The sequence below is a fragment of the Cephus cinctus genome, unplaced genomic scaffold (genome assembly GCF_000341935.2).
Source record: "Cephus cinctus unplaced genomic scaffold, Ccin1 Ccin1_scaffold0422, whole genome shotgun sequence".
In the NCBI taxonomy this organism is placed as follows: Eukaryota; Metazoa; Arthropoda; class Insecta; order Hymenoptera; family Cephidae; genus Cephus; species Cephus cinctus.
In genome coordinates, this window is record NW_014333105.1 from 253,009 (window position 1) to 278,994 (window position 25,986).

Sequence of the window (25,986 nt, forward strand, 5' to 3'; positions counted from 1 at the left end):
TTTTATGAGATTATTGATATTATGACAATTGGATTATCATTCGATTAGCGAAATTGCGCACGACTGATTTCAATATTTTTTTTTTATACTAAAATAATACAAAGTTTTCTTTTTCCATGCTTAGATAATAAAACTATTGAAAACTACCCTTTACGTATAATAATAATAATATGGTATGGGGAATGGTACGGTTGGACAGACTGATAGACGAACAGGTAACGCAACCGGAAACGTACCCCCGCCGGAAATGACGAAGCCACCGACTCACCCCCTGTGCAGTTTGAGCCTGCACGAATATCGGCCTCCCTCCCTGCGACTCCCAGCGTAAGAGTGAAAAACCGTCCGAGGGCGCCCGAGCGAAACCAATTTGATGAAATTACGAAATTACATAATACGAGTGTCAGACCGAGCACACGTGAGCCTGTGGTTTGTGAACTGTGTGAACCCACCGAGGGAGGGTAGGGAAGAATAAAATTGAGGGAAATTTTTTTTTGTTTTTGAGGATGAAAATCGAAGGGATAAAATAAAAAAATAAAGAAAATATTGCATAAATAGTCAAATGTATTTTAAATATTCGATAAAAAAATATCAAGTACAAAATAACTCGGATTTACGCCGAGTGGATTATTTATCTTAAGTAAGGCACTGGTATTTACAATTTATTTTGATTAGCTTACAATTAGTGATTTAAATGGCATTCAATGGCGATTCGATTCCTTATCACGTAACTCGCAACCTGATTAATTGAGAATCATTGAGTTTATCTCTGGAGCTAAGCACTCTCGTTGGCAGACATTGAAAATATTTGATACAGCTTGGTTATCATTTTGTGATATATGCATCCGATTACTCCCAGCATCCTTTCCCCTCGTCAATCTTTGCTCTGTCGAACTTTTCCATCATTGTCGATTAAAATTCTCTAAAACTATCTATTAACCTGTCATCCGCGTATCTCTAAGGCACTCGAGGATCATTATCAGTCGTTTATTCAAAATTGCGCGAGAATCTCACCGAAACAGAAGAACAAAGTACTTTGGCCACGTGCAGAAGAAAGTCGACGTATAGGATGATGATGATGATGATGATGATGATGATGATGATGATCAGGATCAGTAGGCGTCGGTGTTACTCCTTGGCTAATCGTAAGCTAATCCAAGATTAATCATGTACTAATTATTAGCTTATTAACCTTAACCTTATCTCAAGGCCAATTTCAGGTCAATCCTGAGGCAGCGGACTGGATCCTCTACCGACTGAGATCATAAAAAAAAATGTCATCCGTATCTTCCTTCCGTTTTACTCCCCCGCAGTTTCCTCTCAAGCAGCAACCTGAAAAAGTCTAAAACCAACGTATTTCTTAAAATTTTGGTCTCTTTTGTCTCTTACAACATACGTATAATAGAATTTGAGTGTCAGAGTCAAGCGGATAGAGTCCCATCCTCGTCTGGCCCAATAGGACCCAGCAGATCCTAGCAGTTTCCTAGGAAAACCGTTAGGCCGCACCACGAGAGTGGATCATCCCTTGAGAAATTTTACGAAAAATCTTCCCTCTCTGGATATCGAGTACAGAAGGGAAGATACTTTTGTCACGACTTCTCCGTCCTATTGGCACGTCCCCATTATGTATCCCACTGTCATTTTTACCTGAATCGAGAAATATTAAATATCCGGAAGGGACAAATGTCTCCTGGATCCGAGGCTGAGGTATCGTGGGAAAAATATAAGAGAGCCCCGACCAGCTTGGGATTAGGATTTTTTCGCAAACTTTACCTTGGACCAGATTTCATTAATTTTCAAGGTACGTTTTGAGGGTCGAGCAAAATTGTTTCTTCGGTCTTAAATCTCGAAACCGTCACGCGGTGCTTAGGCAAGTGTCCCGGCAGCGTCTCTCCCACGAGAGACAAAAGAGACAACGAGGACACGAACGCCAAGGGCCGTCGAGCAATTCATGACAATTATAAAGTGAGGTCATCTACGAAGTTTACGAGATGCGACGTCGCGGCGAATTAATTTAATAAATTCCTATCTCAAGCAGCCGACTCGTCTTTATTCTCCTCGAGTATCGGCCTGGCAATGCGAATCTATGAATGCTCCATTAAGTCCATTGACGTTACGTCGCCATCCCTATCGTAGACTGGAATTGAGAATCACGTAGCTGGGTAAGTCAAAGTCAGTGAAACGATCGACGATCAGCAACAGTAGGAGTTGACACTCGGCAATACTAATTATTCTAGCAGAGCCCGCATGTCGCTACGTGAACCAGCCGACTATCTTATCAATATACATTACCAGCATGGTTCTAGCAATGACTCCTGGGCTCTTTTGCTTCTTTTGTCCCTGTGGCCTCTGGTCGTCTCCATTTTACGATAACCAGAGACCCAAAGGATTTAACGGTTTGAGGATTCGATAGGTGAAGTCTGGATCGTAAGAACGGAACGTTTACTTTGGACCAGGGAGAACTGTGATGAATGAGAGTGAAAAGAGGAGAGTGACTATCCTGAGCTCTGGCTTCCTTTTCGGTTTGCAAGACATATGGTGAATGGTATCTATCCCTCCGACTTCTCGATCGTATTGCACCCCATATGGCATCCATTTTTGTCGTCGTTCGCTCATTTCACCAGAGAGGCCCAGTCGACATTACATATGGCGCATTTGAACGTAAGATAAGCGTCTCCGAGAAAAGCCACAGTCTGCCGTCGGTGGTTTTGTACCAGGAACGAGGAGCAACTAACCGCATCTTCGCGCGGCTCGATCGTAACCCAGTATAAGACCAACACGGTCGCCGTGGCATCCGGTGGATTTTCATGTAAACGACAAAAATCGAAGTAATCCATCTGAGCTTACCCAGAGACTTATGCATGGGTCAGATGCTGCGTGTGTTGTACCAGCCGTCCCTGTTCCTGTTCCCACCAGCTGACCACGTCCATGAACTCGCCGGACTCGGGTATCTCCTGCTTGTAGAAGAGGGCGCCGGAGAAGGTGTCAGGACTGGAGGAGTACACAGTCCTGGTAAGAGTTCCTTCCTCCGGTTCTCCAGGATTCTCTTCGCCCTGGCTGTAATATTCAGATGGCGAGGCAGCAGAGCTGGGCGACAGGCGCGAGAACGTCTGGTGTATCGTTCTCGAGGACACTGACGCCGACGTAGTCGCCTTCGACCTGGGCTCGAGGTTCTCCTCGTCGCCGACCGAAGAGGGCGCGTAGTACTCGCACGAGCCTGACGGCGGCGACGTTATCAAGCTCTTTGGAGACAACCTGTAAGCGGATCGAGTGAGTTTGAACCTGGGGATCGTCTACGGGTGATACGACGGGTTGCTTTAATAAAATGAAAAATCAGCTCACCCTAGGACGGCCATCGAGGGCTTAGCGTCTTCGTCCTCCAGCTCGTCTTCCAGAAGAAGACGCTCGGCGGAGCCATTGTGACTGGAGGACATGATGCTGCTCGCCGGGGACGGCACGTTGTTGAGTCCATTGGCCCCGTGTCCAGCCTGGTAGCCAGCGATCGCTCCGTTGGGATCGTACTCCAGGCCGTCGGCCTCTGCCAGGAGTCTCTGAAGCGCCCTGATGTACTCAACGGCCATGCGCAACGTCTCCACCTTCGACAGCTTCTTCCCGCGGTCCCCGTAACCCGCTGCGATGTGACTCGGTATGTGCTGCCGGAGCGTCGCGAATCCGTTGTTCACCTGCTTCACGCGATTTCGTTCGCGCGCGTTGCGACGCGCCACGGCGACCGGCGGCGGCTGGCCGTTCTTCCCGTGCTTCTTCAGCCTCGAGGGGTCGTACCCACTTGCCCCGCCGTTGGCCAGCCCGCCGTTCTTCCTGGGGATGATCAGTTGCGCCGTTCCCGAACCCATCGTTCCCGTCTGATTGCTCAGGATGTTGCTCTCGTTATCCTGAAGACTCCTGAGCAGCATCAACTGCTCTTGCTCTCCGCCATTAATTTGCAGCCTGTTGCAAAACACCGTAACGCCCATCGTCGTCATCTCGGCGTCTGTCTAGGTCGCTCTTTTTCAGTTCGGTCCTCGCACGCTCTCCCTTGAAGCCACGCATGCACCCAGGGGGACACATGCGACTCGGGGGCCTGGGCCGTCGGGGCCAGTCAAAGACTCGAACGGTGAAAACAATCGAGTACCAAGGGAACACGTGTGAACTGCCACTGGGTACTTATTTACGACATAGAGAACGGTCTGCTTGTAGACTCTAATGTCTCTCGAGGACGAGTGCAATTGGCTCGCTTGATAATACAATGATCTTCACTCTGGTATCAATTAACGATCAACGTTTATCAAGGAGAGAGCTGTCGGATGAATCTTGGAAATTTACAAGATTTTTATGAGGAAAACAATCAGCCGAGGCCCGATTGGCCTGATTGAGCCTGATCTTGCCAAGTTTAATCTAGTTGGACCAGGATGGTGACTTGGACCAAGACCAGTTCCGATGCAAATCTCGGATGGTACTTCGATCGGGCGAAGGGTCACTGTTCTATCCCTCTGCTCCTCCTTGCTGGGAAATTCACATCGGACACTCAGCAATCTATAGCCACACCACAGGCACGCACCAGCAACTCGTTCGTGTCTTCTTCACTCCGTATACCAAACTGAAGTTTAATTGTCTCGTTGTCGTGTCGTGCGCGCAGCTTAAGTAAAGCATGAGGTCACCGTCTATTCCGATGGTTGTCAACTCGATAGATACTTCTTGCACTAGATTTTAAGCACAAGAACAACGGATGCCGTATAACTATCACAGTGGCACGTGTAAACATTGAAAAATTATCAACACCGAGTAATCACGTAATTCACCTAAGGCACTGACGGAGAATCACTGACGCGTTGGGATCGACACTCGAGCCGATGACGAATGATGAAAAAAAAAAGTAAATTATAAAAAAAAAAGGTCGAATACAGTAAAACGAACTTTACTTCACAGTGAGGATATCACTTTCGTAATTTTTGGTCGATTCGTGGAAATTTCACAAGCAAAAGAAACAACGTGCCAATAATATTTGACGATCCCGATCTGCTCGTGGGTTACGCTCTGCATGGCGTCTACATTCGGAATGAGAGGAAACGTCGAATAGATGGGTTAGGTTTCAGGGGCATTTTGCCGCTCGGAGTGAGGCGTACGCCAGGACGAGGATATTAGGGGAGAAAATCGGCGGAGGGGATTTTGAGCACGCGCCACGCGGGAAACGGGGGACGGGGCCCTTTCCGTTTCCCCCCCGGAACTGTTCCCGAGAAGGGGCACCACAGCGTACGCACTAGCGCACGCACGCACCATATGCCCCTAAGGGAGGCGCAGGAACGCGGGAACCCACTAGCACGTTTCTACTTTAGCAACGAATAGGGGAGCCGTTTTGCCGGTGACACCGTCTTCTACGGCAACAACCACCAACCACCGTGATCTGTTCGATTCGTAAACAGCGACTGCCTATCTGTGATTCTTTTACCTGAACACATAGTGAACGACGAGTAAGAAGAAAGTTCAACGAGACGACAGATTAGGCAGATCGCTGGTATTCAATTAAAAATAGACATGATGATTTGCAATTTTTCTAAATTTCACCAGCAATACTTTTTATTGCCGATTAACGTAGAACGATAAAAGATAGAGCGATAAAACGTCCGACTGGATTAGTTTCGAAAGCTTTTCATAAATCAGCAACATCGAGATCATTAATTTCATTTATTCCTAATTAAGACCACGTGCTAACCAGACCCAAGCTTCACATCCTATCTGGCTCAATGTCACAGCGACGCCAGATGAGTTCGCTGCCAGACGCATCGCGTTCGTCGAGACTCTCAACGATCGATATAATTTATTTTCCGCTATACAACAATGCGAATCGCCGATTACCCATGAGTTACGTAAATCGCTCATTCCATACGTCAGACCAAAGTGTTACCCTAAGAGTTATTAATTTAATACCAATTACAGCCATAAAGGGTAAGGTTCGACCTATACGAAGTTGTTAAAAAACACGAGCAAACGTGACCCGATTTCGCAGCAACAGCACCAGCGACAGCAGTAGCGGCACGCACTACATCCAGCTGGTGCACGCGCGTCGTCTCGAGCAACTTGATACAACTGAAAAAAAGTCTTCCCGCCGCTCCCATTTCCAATCCCCATTCGCGTTCCCGTTCCCGTTCCCGTTACCGAAGCGGATTGGGGAGCCGGCAGCAAAAGAGTCCTAAATTTCACCTCGTCGATGCACGTAACGCACAGCGATCATCGCTTGCCCTCTCGTGCAGGTACGGGGAAAATGGCCTATTGTACCCAAGAGCAAGCTCAGACTATCGGGATGAGGAAAAAGCAACGTGCGCCAGTAGGGTACAGTGGGAGTTTGAACACGTGCGCATGTGTGTAGTAATCGTATAGGAGTGCATCGAATACGTGGAGTGCGAAGCCGGCTGTCCGGCTGCCTGGTGCGAGGGGGGAGAGACTGGCTGCGGCATTGGTTAGGTTAGGTTGGGGTACCGGGGCTCCCGGGCAAAACGGGGGGCGGCAAGGGGGTTGGCCGGTGCGGGTTCTTTGTCAGGACGCGTGCCCGTGCACGTGTGCACGACCAATGCCTACGCACTTCTCGTACGCACCACCAAATCGCTCTACGGTTCCAGCACACAGGGCACGTTACGGTGGGCACTCGGAAAGCATGCCTTTGGTACGCACTGCTGTGCTCACGTAGTACATAATGTACGTTGCTCGGTACTATATGGTCATGTATATAAAGGTATAGCGTGGACGTAGGTGCAACCCTTAGCTTTGCCGTAGGTGCGTCTACCCCCGGCTGAAGCTTTAAATCTTTCGTTTCGAAAATAAGCAGCAACGGTACCGTTGCTGATATCGAACCGTTATATTTACATCGAATGACATATACAGTCATGGCTTCCCTTCGGGCTTCTTCGCAGGATTCAGCGATGGGACCACTTCAACTTCATGCGACCCAGTTACGTGCAGATACTACAGCCACGGACTTCTCTCAGACTATCTGGCACCTTCTTGGTTAATCGTTGCCGAGATGTAATCACAGGACGTGCTGCGCCGAATGTCTAGGGGCCTGGAACAGCCACTGGCAACAGGGCATCTTGCGAGAGCAAAGTAGAATGGAGTGGAGTATTGCCGAGGGAGAGAGAGAGAATGGGACTGATGAAAGGGGATCCGGCGAGGGAAGCAAGAGAGAGATGTCGAGGGTTTCGACCAGCGGAGTCGCGTGGCTGAAGCGTGGCGACCGGCAGCTTCCGTCCTCGTCCGATCGACTCTGATTTAGCCTGAAAATGCCTGGAACGATGGACTGCCTAGCCATTCAGTCCTATCGAGAGAGAGAGAGAGAGAGAGAGAGAGAGAGAGAGAGAGAGAGAGAGAGAGAGAGAGAGGGAGAGAGCGAAGGACACAGCAGAATGATGCTGGGAAGTTCGCCATGAGGATCGGAGAAGTCGTCCAGCTGCCCTTCGGGGAGGACTCTTTCGACAGACGAAATCTCGTTTTTCAACAATGGCCAATAGTGAATGCTACCGAGAGAGCACCCTTGCTCCTCTTCCTCTTGGTGGAATCGAAACTCCGTCTCTCTTTCTCCCTCAGTCTCCCCTTTTCATTCTCTCTCTATCAGTTTAAATATCTCCGAGCCGTTTGGCTGCTCCAAAAATCTCATATACAACTTCGGATGCTGACCACGCGAACGGTCAATATATTATGTTTTTTTTTCTCCTTCTTTTCCACGCTTTTCTAATTAGGATAACAGCCGTTTTCTTAGGAATCCAAAAAGGACCACTTCCTACTTCCTCGATTCCTGCTTTTACCAGAAACCGTTCTCCTCTGTGTCTCTCTCTCACTCTCTCTCTCTTTCTCTCTCGCTCTCCCAGGGTAAAAATAAGCGCATCCATCCATCCATCTATCTCTCTCACTCCTCGCTCGTGTCGTTCCGGAATAACATATGCGGGCAGATGGTCTCTGGCCTCCCCTTACGACACAGCCACACGTACGAATACATCGATACACCTATACCACGTGACGCCCCTCTCTCCCCCCTCTCTTAGCAAGATCCAAAAAAGCCCCCGGGCACTGAGCACCCTTGGCCACCCGAAATACCTACCCCCTCGACCGACATCCAACCGGCTCATCCAACGTACCACGCATCACGTACTTCTCTCTCACTCACTCTCTATCTATCTACATATCCTCGTGTCTTTCTCTTTCTTTATATCCCACTATATACACTCTCTCGCTCTTTCTCACTATTCTCAATCTTCCTAGCTGCATCGATGCCTCTCTAACATCTCCACCCTACCCGCCAGATCGACTTACCCCAGCAGCGGTTCTCCCAACCACTTGTTGGGTACAGACTCCTGTTGCGCTTCGACTATTACTCTTGTACTTTACATTTACTTCATAGAACCATCCGGTCGACTTTTTACTGGTATACATACTTTTCAAGGAAAGATACGAAAATTCGTAATTTTCATTTTCGAGGTGTAATTTATGGTGGAGGGGGGGGGGATGGATCCAATAAACACAGAAGTGCCCGTTGGCTCCCCCTCTGAGGATTAAGAACCAGCCTTAAGAAACTCAGCAAAATTTCTATAAGCGTGAACACAGTTAGGGGAGGAAAAAACTCCGCGTGGCGTACGACGCGATTCTTTTGTCCCCTCGTGAGTCCCAAGCAACCCTAGTGAGTCCCAACCGAGAGGGGACCTAGTCAACCCCTGGCAACCCAGTCTCTCTCCGTCTCTCTCCCTCGTTCGAGTTCGAACGTAACCGAGGGGCTCACTACCCCTCGTTGCCACCCAGTGCACACTAGTGGCAGCACATGCGTATGCATAACCTCAAAATCCAAAGGCTCTCAAACTGCCACGGTCACTCTAAGCCTCAGTTGATTCTCTTTGCCAGTGCGATCTGCACGTTCTAGACCGATGGCTGCCGAGTATTCATAAAAAATACTTGGTCGCGTAATTTCATTTTTTTTTTATTCGACCCTCAGCTCGAGCCGTTAACAAGAAAAAAATCTCTCTTACGATAAATAACGGTGGTGGAAAATTTTCAAAAATTATTCACCTACCTGATCTGCCGTCTGACAACCCCTGTGCAGCACCATGCGTGTACACCTATTCCAGATCACGAAGTGCGTTCCGGCATAGGGTGTAGAGCACCGTGAACATACTTGTGCCATATTGCGACATATGCCACCTGAATATCAAAAATCACGAAATCATAGCATAAACGTTTCGCATTGGAATTTATGTACGGTGGATATTATCGTGACGTCGTCATACGACGTGAATTGTTATTGTTAAGGGGTTGTCGAGCGCCTGCCTGTAGGCAAACAGGTTTACCGGGTCTCGCCTGAAGATAGGCAACCCGGTCATACGACTGTCTGCACTGTCAACCGTTGACGTACAGAGGGTGCACCGTGCACTTTTTTTGCTCAAGTGTTAACGAAATGCATTGGCATCAGGCTCGATTGCTGATATGCACTTTCGTTGCACTTTGATACAAGTTTTTCACGAGTAATTGTTTGCATATGTGTGCATGTATATATATATATTATAAATGACACAGTAAGCTTACAAGACACTGCTTATCAAGCAGCAATGAGTGCAGCGTGCATTAATAATAAATTTGTCTGAATGTGTCGGCGCAGCAAATTAAGCGTACGAGCTTGTATATTGACATCAAGAGAATGCACTGAACTCCTTTCGTGAATCGAGAGTACTCGTCGCTCCCAGAAAGCGTGGCAGGACGGCGAGGTGGGGTGGTGCGGGAGACAGGTGCATCGTACCGCCAATTATATCTAAAAGAAGAGAAGAAGAAAAAAACAGCGAGAAAGAAGGTGGAAGAGACGATGGGCTTAAAGAGAGAAAAAGACGCCGGAAGGAGTACCGGGCACGCGCTTCCACCAAAGCGGAGCCCAAGAATTTGTTGCTGTTCAAATATTTCTCTGCGCATTGAAATTAATCTCGCTCGGGTTATTCGAGCGGTGAAACATAATTTTTTGGATGTCACAAGGAGCGAGGGTCCAACGTATCGATCAAAGTGACGAGCTCGAGTGCCAATCGGAGTCGATCGAAGGCAAAGGAATTGCTGATTGGAGTCGTACGGCGATCGCGCTGCCTCGCAATACCGTTTACCGTGCCGGCGTTCACGAAAAGATAAATAAAAAGAAGAAGACCAGAGGCAAAAAGTTAATGAGCACGGCACGCGCCTTTACCTACCTACCTTCATTCTCTCCCACCTCCATCGCCTCTCTCCTTCACCTCCGACTTGCCTCTCGCTCTCTTCACTTTCCTCCCCTCATTCGGCGATCTGCTTCGGGACCTGCAGCTTGCTCTCCAAGTGACATCGAAGATCGGTGGCCCGGTTGTTGCTCGTGAAGGAGAGCGAGATGAAGGAACTGTTGACTGGTGGAAGCGAGAGCGCGAACGAGGAATGCGCGCGCGTGCAACGGCGAACGGGCTGGAGGGGGAGGCGGATGAGGTGGACGAGGAAGAGCGAAGGGACCAGGAGACTTCGGAGAGCCAGGAGAGTGTGGCGTGCGAACAGCAGGTGCACGACCTCCCGAACTAAAAGAACCAAGCCCACAGCCCACAGCCCACCTCCTCCCTGTGGACCTTCTTGCCATTGGCATTACGTTTCTTTCCGATTCCTAGATACCCTTTCGCGACCGTTTCTTCCGTTTCCCTCGAGTATTGACGTCACTTCCGATTTAGATTGTAATTGAGCAACGATCGAAGGGAGCTGGGAAAAAATGCTTATTCACATATATATGTATACTATAGTGCATACTGCGTTGTATACACGTATATGGGAGCACGACGCTATACCGTCTTTATCTTTATCTTTATGGAAAGCAGGCCGGCTGTATATAGCTATACTCGGTTATTCGCTCGTTCGCTCGCTCGCTCACCCGTCCGATAGGATCTGCTATCCTGAGACAAGGTGTCCGCCTCGTAGCTCGTGGCCGTGGCTCATTAGCCCATTATCGGCTATGATCAGCATTCGTTTGGTGTTTGTTTGGTGTTTCACTTTGGTGCTTGGTACACTCCTGCGCTCTTCGGTTGGTGTCACTTGACGGCCGTTGGATCCGTTCGTCGATCGCGCTTCCGACCCGCGTTAGGCACGCGCACGGACACCTTGCGTCGCGGCGTCATCCGCGTCAGGAACAGCTGCCTGTGTACTTGCGTCCTTTTGGTGCTTCTGACGTTTTCATTTTTATTGCTCATCTTTATCCGTGTACGCGGACTCTCGTCGGCTATATCGTTTTCTGACTAATGAATGTACAAGATGGTTCTCTATATATGTATATCGATAAGAAACCTAAGCTCGGACCTAGAACTGTTTAATCGATCGGTTTCGACTGATCGAAAGACACGACGATAATTCACGTTATTCGTGTCTCTTCGTGGTGCAGGCGATACAAGTAAAGACGGAGGACGAAGGAACGCGCGTAAGGGGAGTGCAAAATGGTAACGGTGGAATTGAATTTAATTTAATTACCAAAGGTGGGTTAAGCGAGATTCTCGTAATTAGTTTCTCTCCGTGTAAAGAAGTATCGCGTGCACCAAGAAACGCAGGTACGATTGGCGCGGCCGGGTTCTCTTGGATGTTGACACACATTAGGTTTGCCGTCTCGGTGGAAAGTGCGTTTGCTTCTGCATTGGTGCATGTCGGGTAATGCGCGTGCGCGTACGTCGGAAGGTGGAGTGTTTTTATTTATTTATTTTTTTTTCAAAAGTGTCTTCGTACGTATGTACATAAAGAGGGAGAGAATGCGCTGAAAAATTATCTTAAAAAATAATAAAAGGAACGTACACCGTCTCATAACGGCCAAGCGTCAGATATCTCTTTGAAATATTTGGAGGTTAGGTCCATCAAGCTTCCAGTTCTCGATCCTTCCTCATTCCCTGTCTTTGATCCTTCGCCTTTCCACGGTTCTCCGGTGTATCATTATGGACTCGCGTGCGCTGCCCCCGGTTATTCTCATCTCGTCCAGGCTTGGTCAGCTCGGTAGAGGCTCGCGATAGCCTCGGCCGAGGTACACGCGCCCACCGAAGAGCGCCTGTGTGCACGGGGCCTTTTTCTTATTCCTTTTCGATGCCTTTCTTTTTTCGGGGCTCACGCCGCCGCGGCGAATGGACTCACCGACGAACGCACCGCGCCAGTCTCACACGCGACTACTCCAGGCCGATCCCGGCTTCCCTTAATAAATAGCCAAGGCTTCGCGCGCGAACCCCGTTCCCGGCCTAGGCCTGGCCCAGAGGGTTTCCCATCTCGCTCGTGCGCTCCGCGTCACCAAAGTTCTTCGCATTCGCTTAGAAGGAAGAAGTGGCCTCCCGCTGACGTACATGCTTCGTCCTGGTACCGACTCCGGGGGGACGTGTCTGGATGTTTTTGGTCGGGCGTATTTCGGGCTGGCGGAGCACTTCGTAAGGTTGGTGCAGGTTGGTAGAGATCAGTGAGGGCGCAGGCAACGGTGGCGGCGGCATCGTACGCGGTCGTAAAGAGTATACGCCGTATTCGAAGGAGAAAGAGAGAGAGAGAGAGAGAGAGAGAGAGAGAGAGAGCGAGCGCACCCGACTGGGACCAGCTGAACGAGGACGAGACGAACTCGTGTGAGTTCCTCCTGCGATGCCGGGAGGCAGGAGGACGGAGGGAGGTGAAACGGAGAGTCCGAGTTCGGTGGGAACCTGAGAAGTTGCTGCCGCTGAGAGACCAAGAGAACTACCATGAGAAAAGGATGGGAGTGAGCTGGGGAGGTGGCGGCGGAAGTAGCCAGGACGGGATTGGAGGACGGCGTGCGCCCGTGCCTATCGCTGTACGCCGGGCCTCGGACTTTTTCGAGATAGATCTCAACCCGTAGGAAGGCTGACGCTGCCAGGGCTAGTAGAGCGACCTAGAGAGGGCGAGCGAGAGAGAGAGAGGAAGGGTGCCCGGGAGAGATCACTTATCGTAGGAGGGACAAGGAGCGAGAGTGAGAGGGGCCAAGCTTAGGAATGGACTAGAGGGAAGTATGATAAAAGAGAAATAAAGAAGGAACGAGGCAGTCGAGTAGGCAGGAGGGCGGCCAAGCGAGTAAGCAGCGTCTGCTCGTGAAGGGCTGGAGCGAGCGAAGGAAGGTAGGAGCGCGCGTCAGTCGCGTGGCCAGATCGCTCGTGCGCATGCGCCACCTCCACTCCATAACGTGGCCTGATCGATCCCTTGACCGTTCGATCGCTGGATCATCGGATCGTTCGAACTGATCCTCGGCGCGATAGTAGGAGGTGGCAGCTGAAAGAAAGCCCCGAGGAAAAGGTGCAACGGAGAAAGTATCTCAACCGCATTTCGCTGTCGATTTTGCCGAAATCATTGCCCGATTTGACTCGTACAGCGCTTACGATTCGGAGGCACTTTTAGCTTTGGTCTCGTAAGCGCAGCGGCACCCAGGACCTTGCCTTACTTGTAATGTAAACTCGCATTACCCAATTGCTCTGCTGTGGACTCGTGCGCACGTCACTTTCGTCGATTTGGACTTTTACTGCGTTCTCCTTGGTATAAGCACTGCGCACGTGTCCCATACGGTCCTGAATGGGTTCAGGAGTCTCGTTACACGGCTACCAGCCAGCTACTCCATTGTTTACTCAGCGAACTCAACAAAGAGAGAAAATCGACTGATGTCGCGAAAATGCGTATACAGAGCTATCCAGCCTAAACGCACCAGTCGCGCTTTACGACTGTCGTACCACCATTTTGACTTAACGCCAATTGACATTGTCATCGCACCAAGGGCGAGGAAAGTTGCCAAAAGTATATTGGCGAATCATGCAACAGCATCTAAATGGACGAATGAGAATGAGACGAAATAAATTCATGAGATTTCGCGATTTGCTATACCTCCTGTGAGTGCGAGAGAGACAGCCCTATCGGCATTTACCCGCGTAAGACAAGGACAGAAGTACTCGCGATCGAAATCCTAGCCGATACCCTTTCTCGAATTGGCTCTTCCGTACGATCGCGACTTTGACTCGTCCGGTGGACCATTTTTAAAAAATCTCCCATCACGATCATCCCAATTCCATCTAACAATAAGAGATCAGCTCCGACTAGATCTGCTCTCATTATAACCGTTGGCTTGCAATTAACAGGGTACCGGCCACTACCACATTCCTTCGAGGCGCTCTATTGGACTAAGAAGATTCGATAATACTGGTCCACAGGCGCACGTCCGATCTTCTGCTTTTATCCCATTGTCAGCTAATTCGATATAACGAATCGGTGCTCCCGCCGTGATGGCGGCTGCGAGCGGCAACGACTCTTTGGCCTTCTCCCGGTCCTCTCTCTCTCTCTCTCTCTCTCTCTCTCTCTCTCTCTCTCTCTTGCCCACTACCTCCCCTCAACCCCGATCGGAATCTCTTTGGAATCTCGTGGCTACGCGAGAACGACCACCATCACCACGGACTCTTCTTGATTAGCTCTCCCACAAGGCACTCGTGCGCGCGCGCACGCACTCACACCGTGAAATAAAAAAAAAAACAGATCCCGGCTCCGTAGCACCCTCCGAAGAGTGTGGATGCTGAGAGGCTGCCACGCTGCATCTTTTCGCTCCTTGGCTCCCTTACCAACGCGAGCATCTCTCTTATATTAATAATTGCATCGCCCAAACCTGTCCGGGGCGTATTCGCGCTTGTGAATGATACACGTACGTGGATCCACATATGCCTGGCATGCCCCAATATACAGTACCTGTAGGCACTGTACCTCGGCACTGAGTCCCTAGACCGTTGGAAGATTGTGTGGTTCCGCCGTACATAATTATCGGTCAAGAGGAAGGAGAGGAGAGAGAGAGAGAGAGAGAGAGATGCTGGTAATCGATGCTGGACCGGCAGCTCTCGCGTGCCAGGGCTCTACCAGGATGCTGCTGATACATACAGCGCAGCACGTGCACGTGGTTTGGGTTTTGCACCGGTTTGGAAAATCACAAGTGCCCGCTTTACGCTACATTGCTTCGTGTAGCTGTTGCTTCCTGAGTGCAGGGAGCTACGGGGGTTACAGGAGTGGGCTAATCTCGTTGGCAGGAAACAGCCCTTGAACGCGTGTATGGATATACGGTACTGGTGCACTTGAGAAGTGAGATGAGATTCGGAGTGGGATGAGCTGCTAGTTTTTCTTTGAGTCCTAGAAAAATATTATCGCAGCGAGAACCAAGTTACCTCGTGGCTGTGTTCGCTTCTCGGGATTGTGTCCTTTGTAAAGATTCTTTGATTTCGAATTTTTCTCCGTGGACGTTCCTTCGTTTGGAGACTTTCGACTTCATTCTTTTTCCATTGACGGATCGCGTTTCCTTTCCTTTTGGTTTTTCAGGATATTCTCTGGACCCGACCTCTTTCCCCCTACTGGGTACTCACGCCCCAGCATCGTTGACCGCTATTATTATGCCCTTTCTACCATTCTGCCACTTCCAGTGTACTCCTGCCATTCCGTTGTTCATTTTCCTTGCTTGGTTCTCCTTGTCGCTCTTTTGAAATCTAGAAAGAAGACCCCTCGTGTCAATGAAAAGTGAAAGAGGAGCAAAGGAGAATGAAATGAGCGCAGAGCTGAAAGTCCGTGGGGAGCCGAATTACTGACCGACTGCCGGAGCCTGTGGATCTTGGGAGTTTTTGCCCTGTTAATGATCGAGGGATCGAGAGATCGGTTGTTGATCATCGTGGGGTATATGGTGAGGATCGTTGGGAATACTGGATCTGGAGCAGGGAAAAAAGTCTTTGTTTTACTGACCCACTTTTTCCAGCTTGGTCCCTGTCTCAATAGCAGCAATGCCAACTTCTGCTGGGCTTAATTTATCATTTTTTTTTGTTTCCAACTAAGGATCTTCCTCCAGGTGGTCGAAGGGTTGGTTGTGTTTAATCGTCATGACGATCGGTCCATTTAATACGGGCGCTGCTGGCTAAGTTAATGATTTAATGAATCTTAGGAAGAGCGATCGGCCAAGTCACATCCTTTGGCAAAGTCACGTCCTCTTATTTAATTATACTAATCAACGTGAGTTAGGAGACGGGATAAATATTATGAAAGATGAAAATAAAAAAAGACAATAGAAAAAAAATTTTAGATCCGAGGGATGCTGCTGAATTCTCTGTGCTAAAAGAATCAGCAGCTACGCACGCGGGGATCGATTCGGCCAATGCAGCATCTGTTTGAGATACGGATCGACTATATTCTATAGATTCGAATCTATAATTAGTGATCACGTTACAGCGCGGGATTCGTACAGCTCGTTAATCATCATAAGAACACAAGATGATGATACGATGATTTAAGAGCCAACTGGGAAGAGGAACCGGGAGCGCGGAAAAATGTTGTATGGCGACCTAATAATTTTCAATAAAATTTATAATACGAAAAATTATAATAATCAATACCCCAATAGAAATGCCAATGACACAAACGGAGTCATTCCGTGTAATTGACACGTTGACTCACTGGTATCCGAATCCGATCACAGATCTCTCTACGGATACAGCACACGCCTAGTCGTTGCTCCCAAACTGCAGCATCCATATTTCCATCTCATCTGTGACATCTGGACAAAAGACGTTCGTAAACGAAGAATCACTGAGAAAACACGCAAGAGCAACAAGGATGATGCATCTTCTGCAAAGTCATCTCAGTAGACCATCATCGAGGGAGCTACGGATGCTGCGCTACCCTGTGCTGCGGAATCTCATTAACGTGTGAGGGGCAGGGCCACACGGGGGCTGCCATTCTCAATCTTCAAGAATATCTAAGCACTTTCAGTGCCCGAGATTCTGAGATTAATACTCCAGTTTCCAACGTGGGAAACTGACGGTACGATCTTTAGAGGAAAAAGAAACTGAGACCTCCCTTCGAGCATCGTGCGCTGGACCAGATCTAATCTAGAATGATTTTGAGAAAGAGATGGTGGTAGCGTACAAGAGAGATTTCAAAATAAGAGAGTAATGAGTTAATGAGATTCTAAAGGATGAGCGATCACCACTTTGAAGGGAGATGTGGACCAATGTGGTTTGTAAAAAATATTTTATTTTCATTATATTTGTCCCTTCATCCCTTTCGTCGCGAAGAATAAATTTTTTCTTGAAATTAATTCCAAGTACAGATGTACCAAATAAGGGCTTCAGCTTCTCAAGTGTAAGAGAAGTAACCTCGTATGGGACGGGTCTAAAGAATTCTCACACCTTGTCGACTGACAAGAGAGTCATCAGTCTGATTAGGATGGTACGTTTATAGTGCCGACGTATACACTTTTCTTTTGGTTTCTAAGATAAGAGTAAGTGCTCATCTAACTCCCTAATAGCAGTGTAACATAACCATACGTTCTCCGACACGCTTATGGTGCTGATGGGTTGATAGAGAGAAATTTCAAGTAGTTAGGTATGTAAATACACTAGGGCGCTAAAGGATGCGCCATTTCCAATATAAAATACAACTGACCTACGTGCGGATTCGAACCTTTTGTCCTGCGACACGATAGTGGGCCAGAGGAATATGAAGACCTACTCACCGCTCGAGTATTCCCGTTGACGGAACGTTGGTCGCTCACCTGCAACATCCTGTCTCGCCTGCACTGTCTTCCGGATTCTTGTCTCCTGTTCTTGTCCTCCTGTCGTACATTTCATCCTTTTCCACTGCAAATCTGCTCATTTCACTATACTGCCACTCACTTCACTTCACACAATTCAGTATGTTGCTGTTCATTTCACTTCGCAGGGTTCACTACGATGCACCACTTGTACCACCTAAATTAATAGAATGAATTATATTATTGCATTTTATGTTTTAATAAATATACTTAACATTGAATGATATGATCAATACTAAATACATTACTGGTTCAGTGCTGTAAATAATATCTTCAATAAAAATTGTTACCTTATATGATATGCGTACTGGCAAAAATTATTAGACTGGTCCTACCGCTCCTCCAGAGATCAACATTTATGCTGCATCCAAGCATATGTTGCTGTGTCCACATTATATAATATTCAGGTTCATGTAAGAAATTATTAAGTAATATGCATTGTTCTATCATGCTGCTACGCTACTATACACATATTAATATTCATAAGGGAGTACACACCTATTTTGTAGTCGAATGCTTTAATCTTCATCCAAGTTATGAACTTCTAACTTGTTGGATGGATACGTTGCAAGCTTAGTTATTTTTCACTATAAAAAAATGATAGAGATATTGAAAATCAATGGTAAAGGTTATAGGAATTACACTTAACATTTAAAGAAAACTCATGGGATGTAGTATAATTCCTTAATATATCTGGCAATATATTTAGTGCATGCAAGACAATTTTCTTAAGAAACAATGGAAAAGTACAAAGAGCATAGACATAGACAAAGACAGTGTCATTCTACCTGTTGCAATAAGAGAAGAACAAAGCCATTTCAACTTACTAGCTTCATGCAAGAATCGGTTCAGCTACCAGATTCAGCAAATAAACACAATTTTCAACCGAAACTCTAGTTGTCTAATCTCGTTAGCAGCATAAGTGCTGCGATTCCTGATAGTAGAATGTTTTGTCAATCTACCACTAAAGTGGCCAACGGCTACATAAGGGCTATGTACATTCAAACACACCTGAATGTACACTTGCGTGAGAATACCATGACCACTTAGAAGTTTCCGTAGAAATGATTGAAGCACTTTAACTTTATTTTTTATTACTTTACGAAACACAAATGCAAATTTTTTGCAAAAAACTTGGACTTCTTGGTGGAAAAATGGTTGACCCGCGGCGCGACGTCACAGCTTACCCATTAGTCCCGCCGTACATTCTGTGGCTTTACTTAGCAACAATGTATTACAAAAATTGCAAGAACTTTGTGCCACTCGCTGACCACTACATATCACTTTGTAGGTGAAACAATGTCACTCACTCTAAATAGATCTACGTTCACGATGTCTGGCATTGCGCGTTTTGTAATTTCATCGGTTAATCTAAGTGATGCAACCTTCTATAAATTCGCGGACTTTATGATGAAAGACAATACTCTTCCTTCCTTCCTTTATGGCTGCTTCTTTGTATGGGAGATGTGTCGGGAAAGACAATGTCGTTGTGGGCGCTACTGTGCAGGTTGCGTTTAAAAAATTACAACTGATCCGAAAGGCACTGGTTTCGCTTAACGGTCTCGAATTTAAATTAGAAATTCCGAAAAGATGAACAAGTAATAAAAGGAGTCTTTGCTGTTCTAACATAAATCGTATAATTTTCTTGCTATTATTGAAAATTCAGAAACTTTGTATTAATAGCAAACAGTTATATTTTTTAAAATGTAATACAATTTCAATCCTCCCGCAATGCATTGTCGGTGAATGGGTGTGGGGAACCGTTGGCCTCTCCGCGCGGGTAACGGCAAGTTGGATGTGCGTAGCATCGTCGAGTATCTTTGTAATAACTTATTGATTTTTGGAAAAGTTGTGTAAATTCATGTTTTAATTGTTCCGTGTAGTGTTCCCAAGCTCTGGAATTGTTGTGATACACAAGGAGTAACGGTGAGTCGAAATATTTGAAAATTTATATGAGGCATTTACCAATGGTCGTTTGTACATGTCATATCACAAAAACGCATTTCTTTACTATTGACTTCCGACTGCCTTCTGACTTTATTATTAAAATGCAGCTGCAGAGACTAGTGATTTCCGGTGTTTAGTTGTCCGATAACTGATTCTATCGTTTTCATTTTTATCTCTCACAATAAGTTACGCAATATTTAGCATGGTGTTATGGCCGCCATTATTTTTTCATTAGTTCGACTCAGCTTTTAATGAAAAAAAATATACAGTTTATGACGATTCACAGTAATTCAATCTTTCTCAGATGCTTTACAAACGTATGATTTTAAAGATATTTTGTTCCATTTACCAGGTACGATAAGTGGTGCAATAGTGAACAGTGTGACAATCGTGTGAAATGAAGTGAAATAGGTGCAAGTGCAAGAGGATGAAGGGTGCGACCGGAGGACAGAAGCACGAGGTTCCGGAAGGTGATGCAGGCGGCCCAGGATGTTGCAGGTGAGCGGCTAGCGTTCCATCGTCAGGAATCCGCGAGAGGTAAGTAACTCTTCATGTTCCTCTGGCCTACAATGCTATTGCAGGACGAAAGGTTCCAGCAGGCACGGAAGTCAGTTGTATGTTATATTGCAAAGAACGTGGTGATTCGTGACTCGGTCTTCACTGTGTCCAGTATTTCATATTCAACGCGCATCGTTCGATTTTTTATCTAACGTTTTAAACATGAATTGTATGCGAGCGTTTTGATAGAAGTTTATGTGCATTTTATTACTAGTTGTTTTGTCAATCTGGAAAAGGATGAACCACAGCGTTTTCAGGTTTTGCTTCCACTGTTTCCTCAAATCATTTTTGAATTCACCCTTTTTCCCCTTTGTTTATTAATTTTGACATTTTCATTCAACAAAATAACAAACTGTTTTTTTTTCAATCCTTAGCTCATTAGACTCATTAACTAGCAATTAACTGCTTACATAAGGATGTCTGATGTTGTTTTCACTTTCACCAAGTTCTCCAGTAAGTATTGCTATTTAGCACAAGTGTGTTTCACTTGTTTGAGAATTATTCCTAATAAGAGTGGCACCTTGTCTGTTCTAAGTTTAATCTGGTTGCTGCTGAGAAAAAGCTTTAAATAACAACTAGACTAAGTCCGTTGAGTTTCAGACTAACAACATAAGAAGCTTGCTCTCCCGTGAAGGAAACGTAGGAGGGTGATTTCAGGTAGATATTGTGGCAGTCCAAGGCCACTAACCCTCGGCAGATCCTCATTGAAATAAACGTTAATACCCAAACGGTTTCATGTTGAGTTTCTATAGTAGCTAGGATTCCGGGTCTATTTAAACATACGTAGATTTAGGATGGGACAGATCGAGTAATCAAATAGAGAAAAAAATTCTTATATCACTCTTACCTTAGCTTGGGTACACGGAATTCAATACCATCCGCAAACTTATACCTCTCATTCATAAAGGCTGGTTTGCTTGATTATTTGTGGATTGGGTTCGTTTCTTGCGCACGGAATCGCGTGACCGGCAACGACCCCCGTTCGAGTTGCGGGTTCGGCCATTGGACTGTAAGAAAAAATTCCATAGGCGCCGACAAACTGAACGATTACTAAGGGGGTAGAGATATTTTTAGATGAATTTCATGGTCAGTGATTGGGCTTGAGAGAATCCGGTGCGATAAGCTGATTAAAATTTTCATAGAAATTTGAAAATTGGCTGCAACAATAATACCTGTAATATTTTCACCTACAGTCAAATGACAATCCTGTTAGGTCTAGCGGTAATGCATGCACTAACTATACCTAAGTAATGTTAAAATGCAACTCAAAGTGTAAAGTGGCCGTTACGGTAGGTCAGTACCTGTACTTAGAATTAGTACCCAGTTTGGTCTGCCTGGGCTAATAATAAGATTCAACTGTAATTTGTCATAGTTCATTTACACGCTTTGGGGCCTATTGGATTTTCTTAATTTATTACAGGTTTATTAGCAACGTCAATATCCACTGTTGCATTTCTATCAGTACCGTTACACTAACTATATAATGACTTTAATGACACTCACTTGCCATATTTAAAGTGAATTACTGGTGACTAGGATACCAATCACCTGGCAAGGCGTTACTCGACCAGAGTCGACATCCCATAATAGGAAATATAATGAATAAATTATCAAGGATGAAGGTGAGTGAATAAATATAGGGACAGGTTGAAAATAAAAATATTAATTATGTATACATAACATTCTCTCATATATTTAACAGATTGTAAGTCGATGTCGAATATTAATTATTTTCAAAAGGCACTGGCATATGGGAATTTCTATGAAAACCTATAGACTTTTCTTAGCGACAAGTCGGCTGGTATTTTTCTCTATGAAAAAAAAGGTCTATCCTCATTTACAATTAAATAAATGGCATCCGCGCCATCGTTAGGCTCGTTCGCGAGCAAGTCAATAAATAATATGTATAGCACTTTAAGGCAGGCACTTTGAATGTGAAAAAAAAAAGGGAACAGAACCTCATACTCTCTAAGGATGAGGTCGACCTCTAATCCTAATCGTATCTTCTCACTTATCTCTTACTCGTCCTATGCTTGCTCATCCTCTCTTCCCTAGATACTTACATCCTATATGTACACTGGAGTCGCGATGAGTAACAGGTCTCGTATATTCCCTAAATTAAAATTAAAGTAACGTCTAAATCTACGCTGGCTGTTGCGTGTTTGCTATAGTGGCTGCGGAGTTAATTCTAATACAAGTTGTCTTTTCTTTTTTATCTTCATGGGAGCAGAAAGCAACGTTGGGCCATCTCAAGAGTGAGCATCTTCCGTAGAACGTGTATGACTAGATCACAGTAGGTGGAACAGCCGAGATTCTATGATTGTCCTCGATTTTTCGGTAGCTTCGACTCTTCGTTATCTTTGTGCCTTGGTGTTATCTCAATTTTCTTTTTCTCTTTAATAAATTGTCTGATTCCTGAAAGCAGAAAAAAAATAATAATCAGTGGTGCGCCTTGTCGATTTTTTTCTCTTTTTTCAGAATTAACATTGACGTTGGTCGCAAGTGTGGTCACGCTAATTATTGATCGTATCGGTAGTGGGTTTGTATGGAGAAAGTGGGATTGATAAACGGAGAGAGGAAAGAGACGTAGGTAGTAGCGGCTAACGCGTGCGCAGGTTTTCGAAGCGGAATCGAGCCCAGGTATACGGGAGTAGAAGTAAAAAGAAGGAGCAGGAGATGATTTCAGGTAAGGGCGGTTTTATGAAGGGAGTCCCCCACACGGTTCTCGGGGCCAGACAAGAAAGAAAAGAGAAAGAATAGCATACCGGTTGAAAAACCGACAAAAGGGGGGGACTGGAATATCCTGAACGATGCATTCAGGTTAAATGCAGCGCGCGAGACGAAATCGTTCGGGAAAGAGAAGAGCGACTTGGCTGAGCTGGAGTAGATCAGGACCCCCGACTCCCGAGAAAGCCCCGGAGGACCCCATGACACCCCATGACACAAACCCCACTAAATCCCAGGTCACCATGAGACCAGTTGCGCAGTCCGTAACGATGCGGTGAGATTTGGAACTAGTGAAAATAACGGTTCCGACCTGGATGAAGTCGCAGGGTTAAGACGGCTCGTATTTATATCGGGAATCAATGAGACTTCGGGAACGGATGGACCTAGCGTCATTGGCACCGCGGCGAAACGTAACTCCGGATACGAAGGAGGATAAGGGAGGAGAGAAGGAACGAAGTAAGAGGTTGATGCCGAATAAGGAGACGGAGGAAGGAGCAAAAGCGTGAAAGAAATATCGCACAAAAGCTTCGCTTCTCGGGTGTATGCAGGATGCTGAATGGAGTCTGCGATTTGAATGGCCTGGGAGTTTGAGCGAGGGGTCGCAGGGCATTGTGAGGGCAAGGTCACAAATCTAGTCAGAAGTTTCTTTGAGCTTCCTCGACAGAGAAGAAGGGGAGGAGGAGGAGGAAGAAGGACTATGGTGATGAGTGAGAGGGAGATAGAAAGAGGGAAAGGAGGTAGGGGGTGGGCTGGGAAGAGCAAAGAGAGGCAACATTGGTACAGGATGCTGCAGTTAGGTTAGATGTTGAAGGGATGAAAAAAATGAATTTTTTCATAAATCTGAGGACAAACCTTGATCGATAGAAGAACGAGGAGATGACAGAAGAGAATGCGGATGCTGGATGTGACAATGACGATTTTGAGCCGAAGGTCCGAAGCCTCGAGATGTGGTCCATCCTCATTGACTCTGCTGCCACCAGGAGATGACGTCCAGCAGTTCCTCATCCTCGGGGCTCATGGGCTCGTAGTTGTCGTAACTGTCGGAGTGCGAGGCGTAGATGGACGCGGTGGTACCGGAAGTGGGACCACTACCGCCGCCGTATCCTTGGCTACCGGCGGACGAGGCGTCGCTGACGAAGCTTGGCGTGGGTGAGCTCGACGCTTCCGAAGAAGGCGCCGCGACGAACGAGGACGGACTGCCAACATTGGCTGCACGTTGCAACTGCACGTGGAGCTCGTTGGTCTGGCTCTGAAGATCACCGTTGCTGCTGCCGATCAATCTCATCTGTTGCTGCTGCTGCTGCTGTTGCTGCTGCTGATGGTCGTTGTGATGGCTGTGATGATGATGATGGTGATGATGGTGAAGGTGATGACGATGATGATGGTTACCACCGTCCGTAATGAGATCCAATTGCGAGTCGGCATTGGAGGATGCCGGGGACGTCGAGGTCGACGAGGAGGAGGATGACGACGACGAGGAGCAGGAGGACGAAGGCGACGAGGCCGAGGACGATGAGGTCATCGTGCCAGTGTCCGAAGATGTGCCATCGTGCTCGTCGAGAAGTCGCTGAAGACTCCTGATGTACTCGACGGCCATCCGGAGCGTCTCGACTTTTGAAAGTTTCTTGGAGGCGGCACGTCCTGCGGCGGTGTTGGAGGCTGCGGCTGCGGCTGCCGGCGTGGGGCTCGTCGAGACGCTGGCCCCCAGGGCCTGGGCAACACTCTGCGGTATGTGCTGCCGAAGCGTCGCGAACCCGTTGTTCACCTGCTTCACGCGATTCCTCTCGCGCGCGTTGCGTCGCGCAACGGAGGCTGGCTGATGCGGAAGCGTCCCGTACGGACTGGACTGCGCGTAAATCTTGGACCGCTTGCATCCGTGCATCTTGATCTCGTGGCTGCTGGCTCCAACGCCAACGCCGATTGATCCGGGAACGCTACTCGTAGAGACGATCACGTTGCCACGATGAGATTGAGGTCCTGCCGGTCCAGTCAGTAATCCGTGATGCTGTTGCTGATGCACGCTCAGCATTGTGGGTAGTCGATTCAAATCTTCGTCCTTAAGTCCCACTAAAGTCATATCACAGTTATCAGTCCCCACTGGAGGCGTGTCGCGTTCGCGTGCCCGATCCCTCTTTTATGCGTGTCAATGAGGCTCAGACCTTGGGTGTAAACTTTTGTCTCTCTTGCTCTCTCCCTCTCTCACTCTCTCTCCCTCTTCTGTATGCGTATTTCCTTACTCCTGTTCGCTCAGCTTCCCACAGAGCCCGAGCCTTGTCAGGCCGCGTGTGTAGCGCGTAGTCAGTACGAGTAAACACGGTAAAACCTTGTTGCTTAGATACGTGCAGAGAATCCTCGAGTAAAACTTTGAGAAAACTTATTGTTTGCCTGGATTGCACCCTCAATGCGTACTGTATGGTCGTACCTCCCGAAATGCCTTGCCAAGGAGGGTTCGGGGCCTTATATAGGCGGGCGGGCACGCGCCTATCCCCACCATCAGGCCCCACACTCGATCGGACCCTAAACCCCACCGGTCCCCCGACCCCGGATCCCCTCCATACCATTCAGGCCCAAAGGCCCTACGCCGCATCCGAGATTCTCATCTTCAGAAAAGCAAATTCAGCCCGTTCCTCGTTGCTGACTCGATCAGTATTGCTGATTGCTCGTAGCCCGATGAGACGTCATGCGCGAATCAATCGTATTTTGACGTATACGTGACTGTTAAAGAGTCACTTTTTTATTTCTTCTTCTACCGCATTGCAATTGCAATTTTCCTTTGTCTCGGACAATTTCTACGATTTTTATGATTTTCGAAAATTTTCCACAGCTATCGTTCAGGCGTCATCGCTTTAATCCGTAAATTTGAAAAACTTGTTAATTGAGAAGAAAGAAGATTTATCCAACGACCCAACGGCAGTCCCTACAGTTCCAGCAGTCTGGCCCTGAATGAGAATCACTGCCATGGAGGGTCTGTATCCCCGCCAGTCGGCCTTCTCGAAGAACAAAATTTGAACAGTTACCGGGAGGGAAAAAGCTGGTCCATAGGTGGGGGCGAGAAGAACACGAGGGGAGGCTGCGAGACGCGAGCCGTCCTCCCCTCCCTGCTCCGTGGCGCGCGCCGATCCCTCCTCGGCCCTCCACGGCCCTGTTCACCCTGAGGCACACTGGGGCCCACTAGG

The 25,986-nt window shown here is 47.3% G+C and overlaps 2 protein-coding genes across 4 annotated transcripts; both read right to left on the reverse strand.

The window, feature by feature from the left end:
• Nucleotides 1–569: 569 nt before the first annotated feature.
• Nucleotides 570–17,979, reverse strand: LOC107267616 (achaete-scute complex protein T8). Of its 3 annotated transcripts, XM_015739554.2 has the most exons (5): nucleotides 17,869–17,979; nucleotides 17,501–17,735; nucleotides 3,340–4,697; nucleotides 2,845–3,252; nucleotides 570–1,339 (listed from the first exon to the last, which is right to left on the reverse strand). In XM_015739554.2, the coding sequence occupies exons 3-4, from the start codon at nucleotides 3,978–3,980 to the stop codon at nucleotides 2,853–2,855; spliced, it is 1,041 nt and encodes a 346-aa protein (XP_015595040.1). In that variant the 5' UTR covers nucleotides 3,981–4,697; nucleotides 17,501–17,735; nucleotides 17,869–17,979; the 3' UTR covers nucleotides 570–1,339; nucleotides 2,845–2,852. The 3 variants fall into 3 exon arrangements, with proteins under 3 accessions (XP_015595040.1, XP_024940728.1, XP_024940727.1); XM_025084960.1 differs by lacking the exons at nucleotides 17,501–17,735; nucleotides 17,869–17,979 and adding an exon at nucleotides 16,441–16,457; XM_025084959.1 differs by lacking the exons at nucleotides 17,501–17,735; nucleotides 17,869–17,979 and adding an exon at nucleotides 4,797–5,040.
• Nucleotides 17,980–21,793: 3,814 nt separating this feature from the next.
• On the reverse strand, nucleotides 21,794–25,223 carry LOC107267618 (achaete-scute complex protein T3-like). Its single transcript, XM_015739558.2, has 3 exons — nucleotides 24,103–25,223; nucleotides 23,663–24,006; nucleotides 21,794–22,498 (listed from the first exon to the last, which is right to left on the reverse strand). The coding sequence occupies exons 1-2, from the start codon at nucleotides 24,885–24,887 to the stop codon at nucleotides 23,769–23,771; spliced, it is 1,023 nt and encodes a 340-aa protein (XP_015595044.1). The 5' UTR covers nucleotides 24,888–25,223; the 3' UTR covers nucleotides 21,794–22,498; nucleotides 23,663–23,768.
• Between the last annotated feature and the right edge of the window lie 763 nt (nucleotides 25,224–25,986).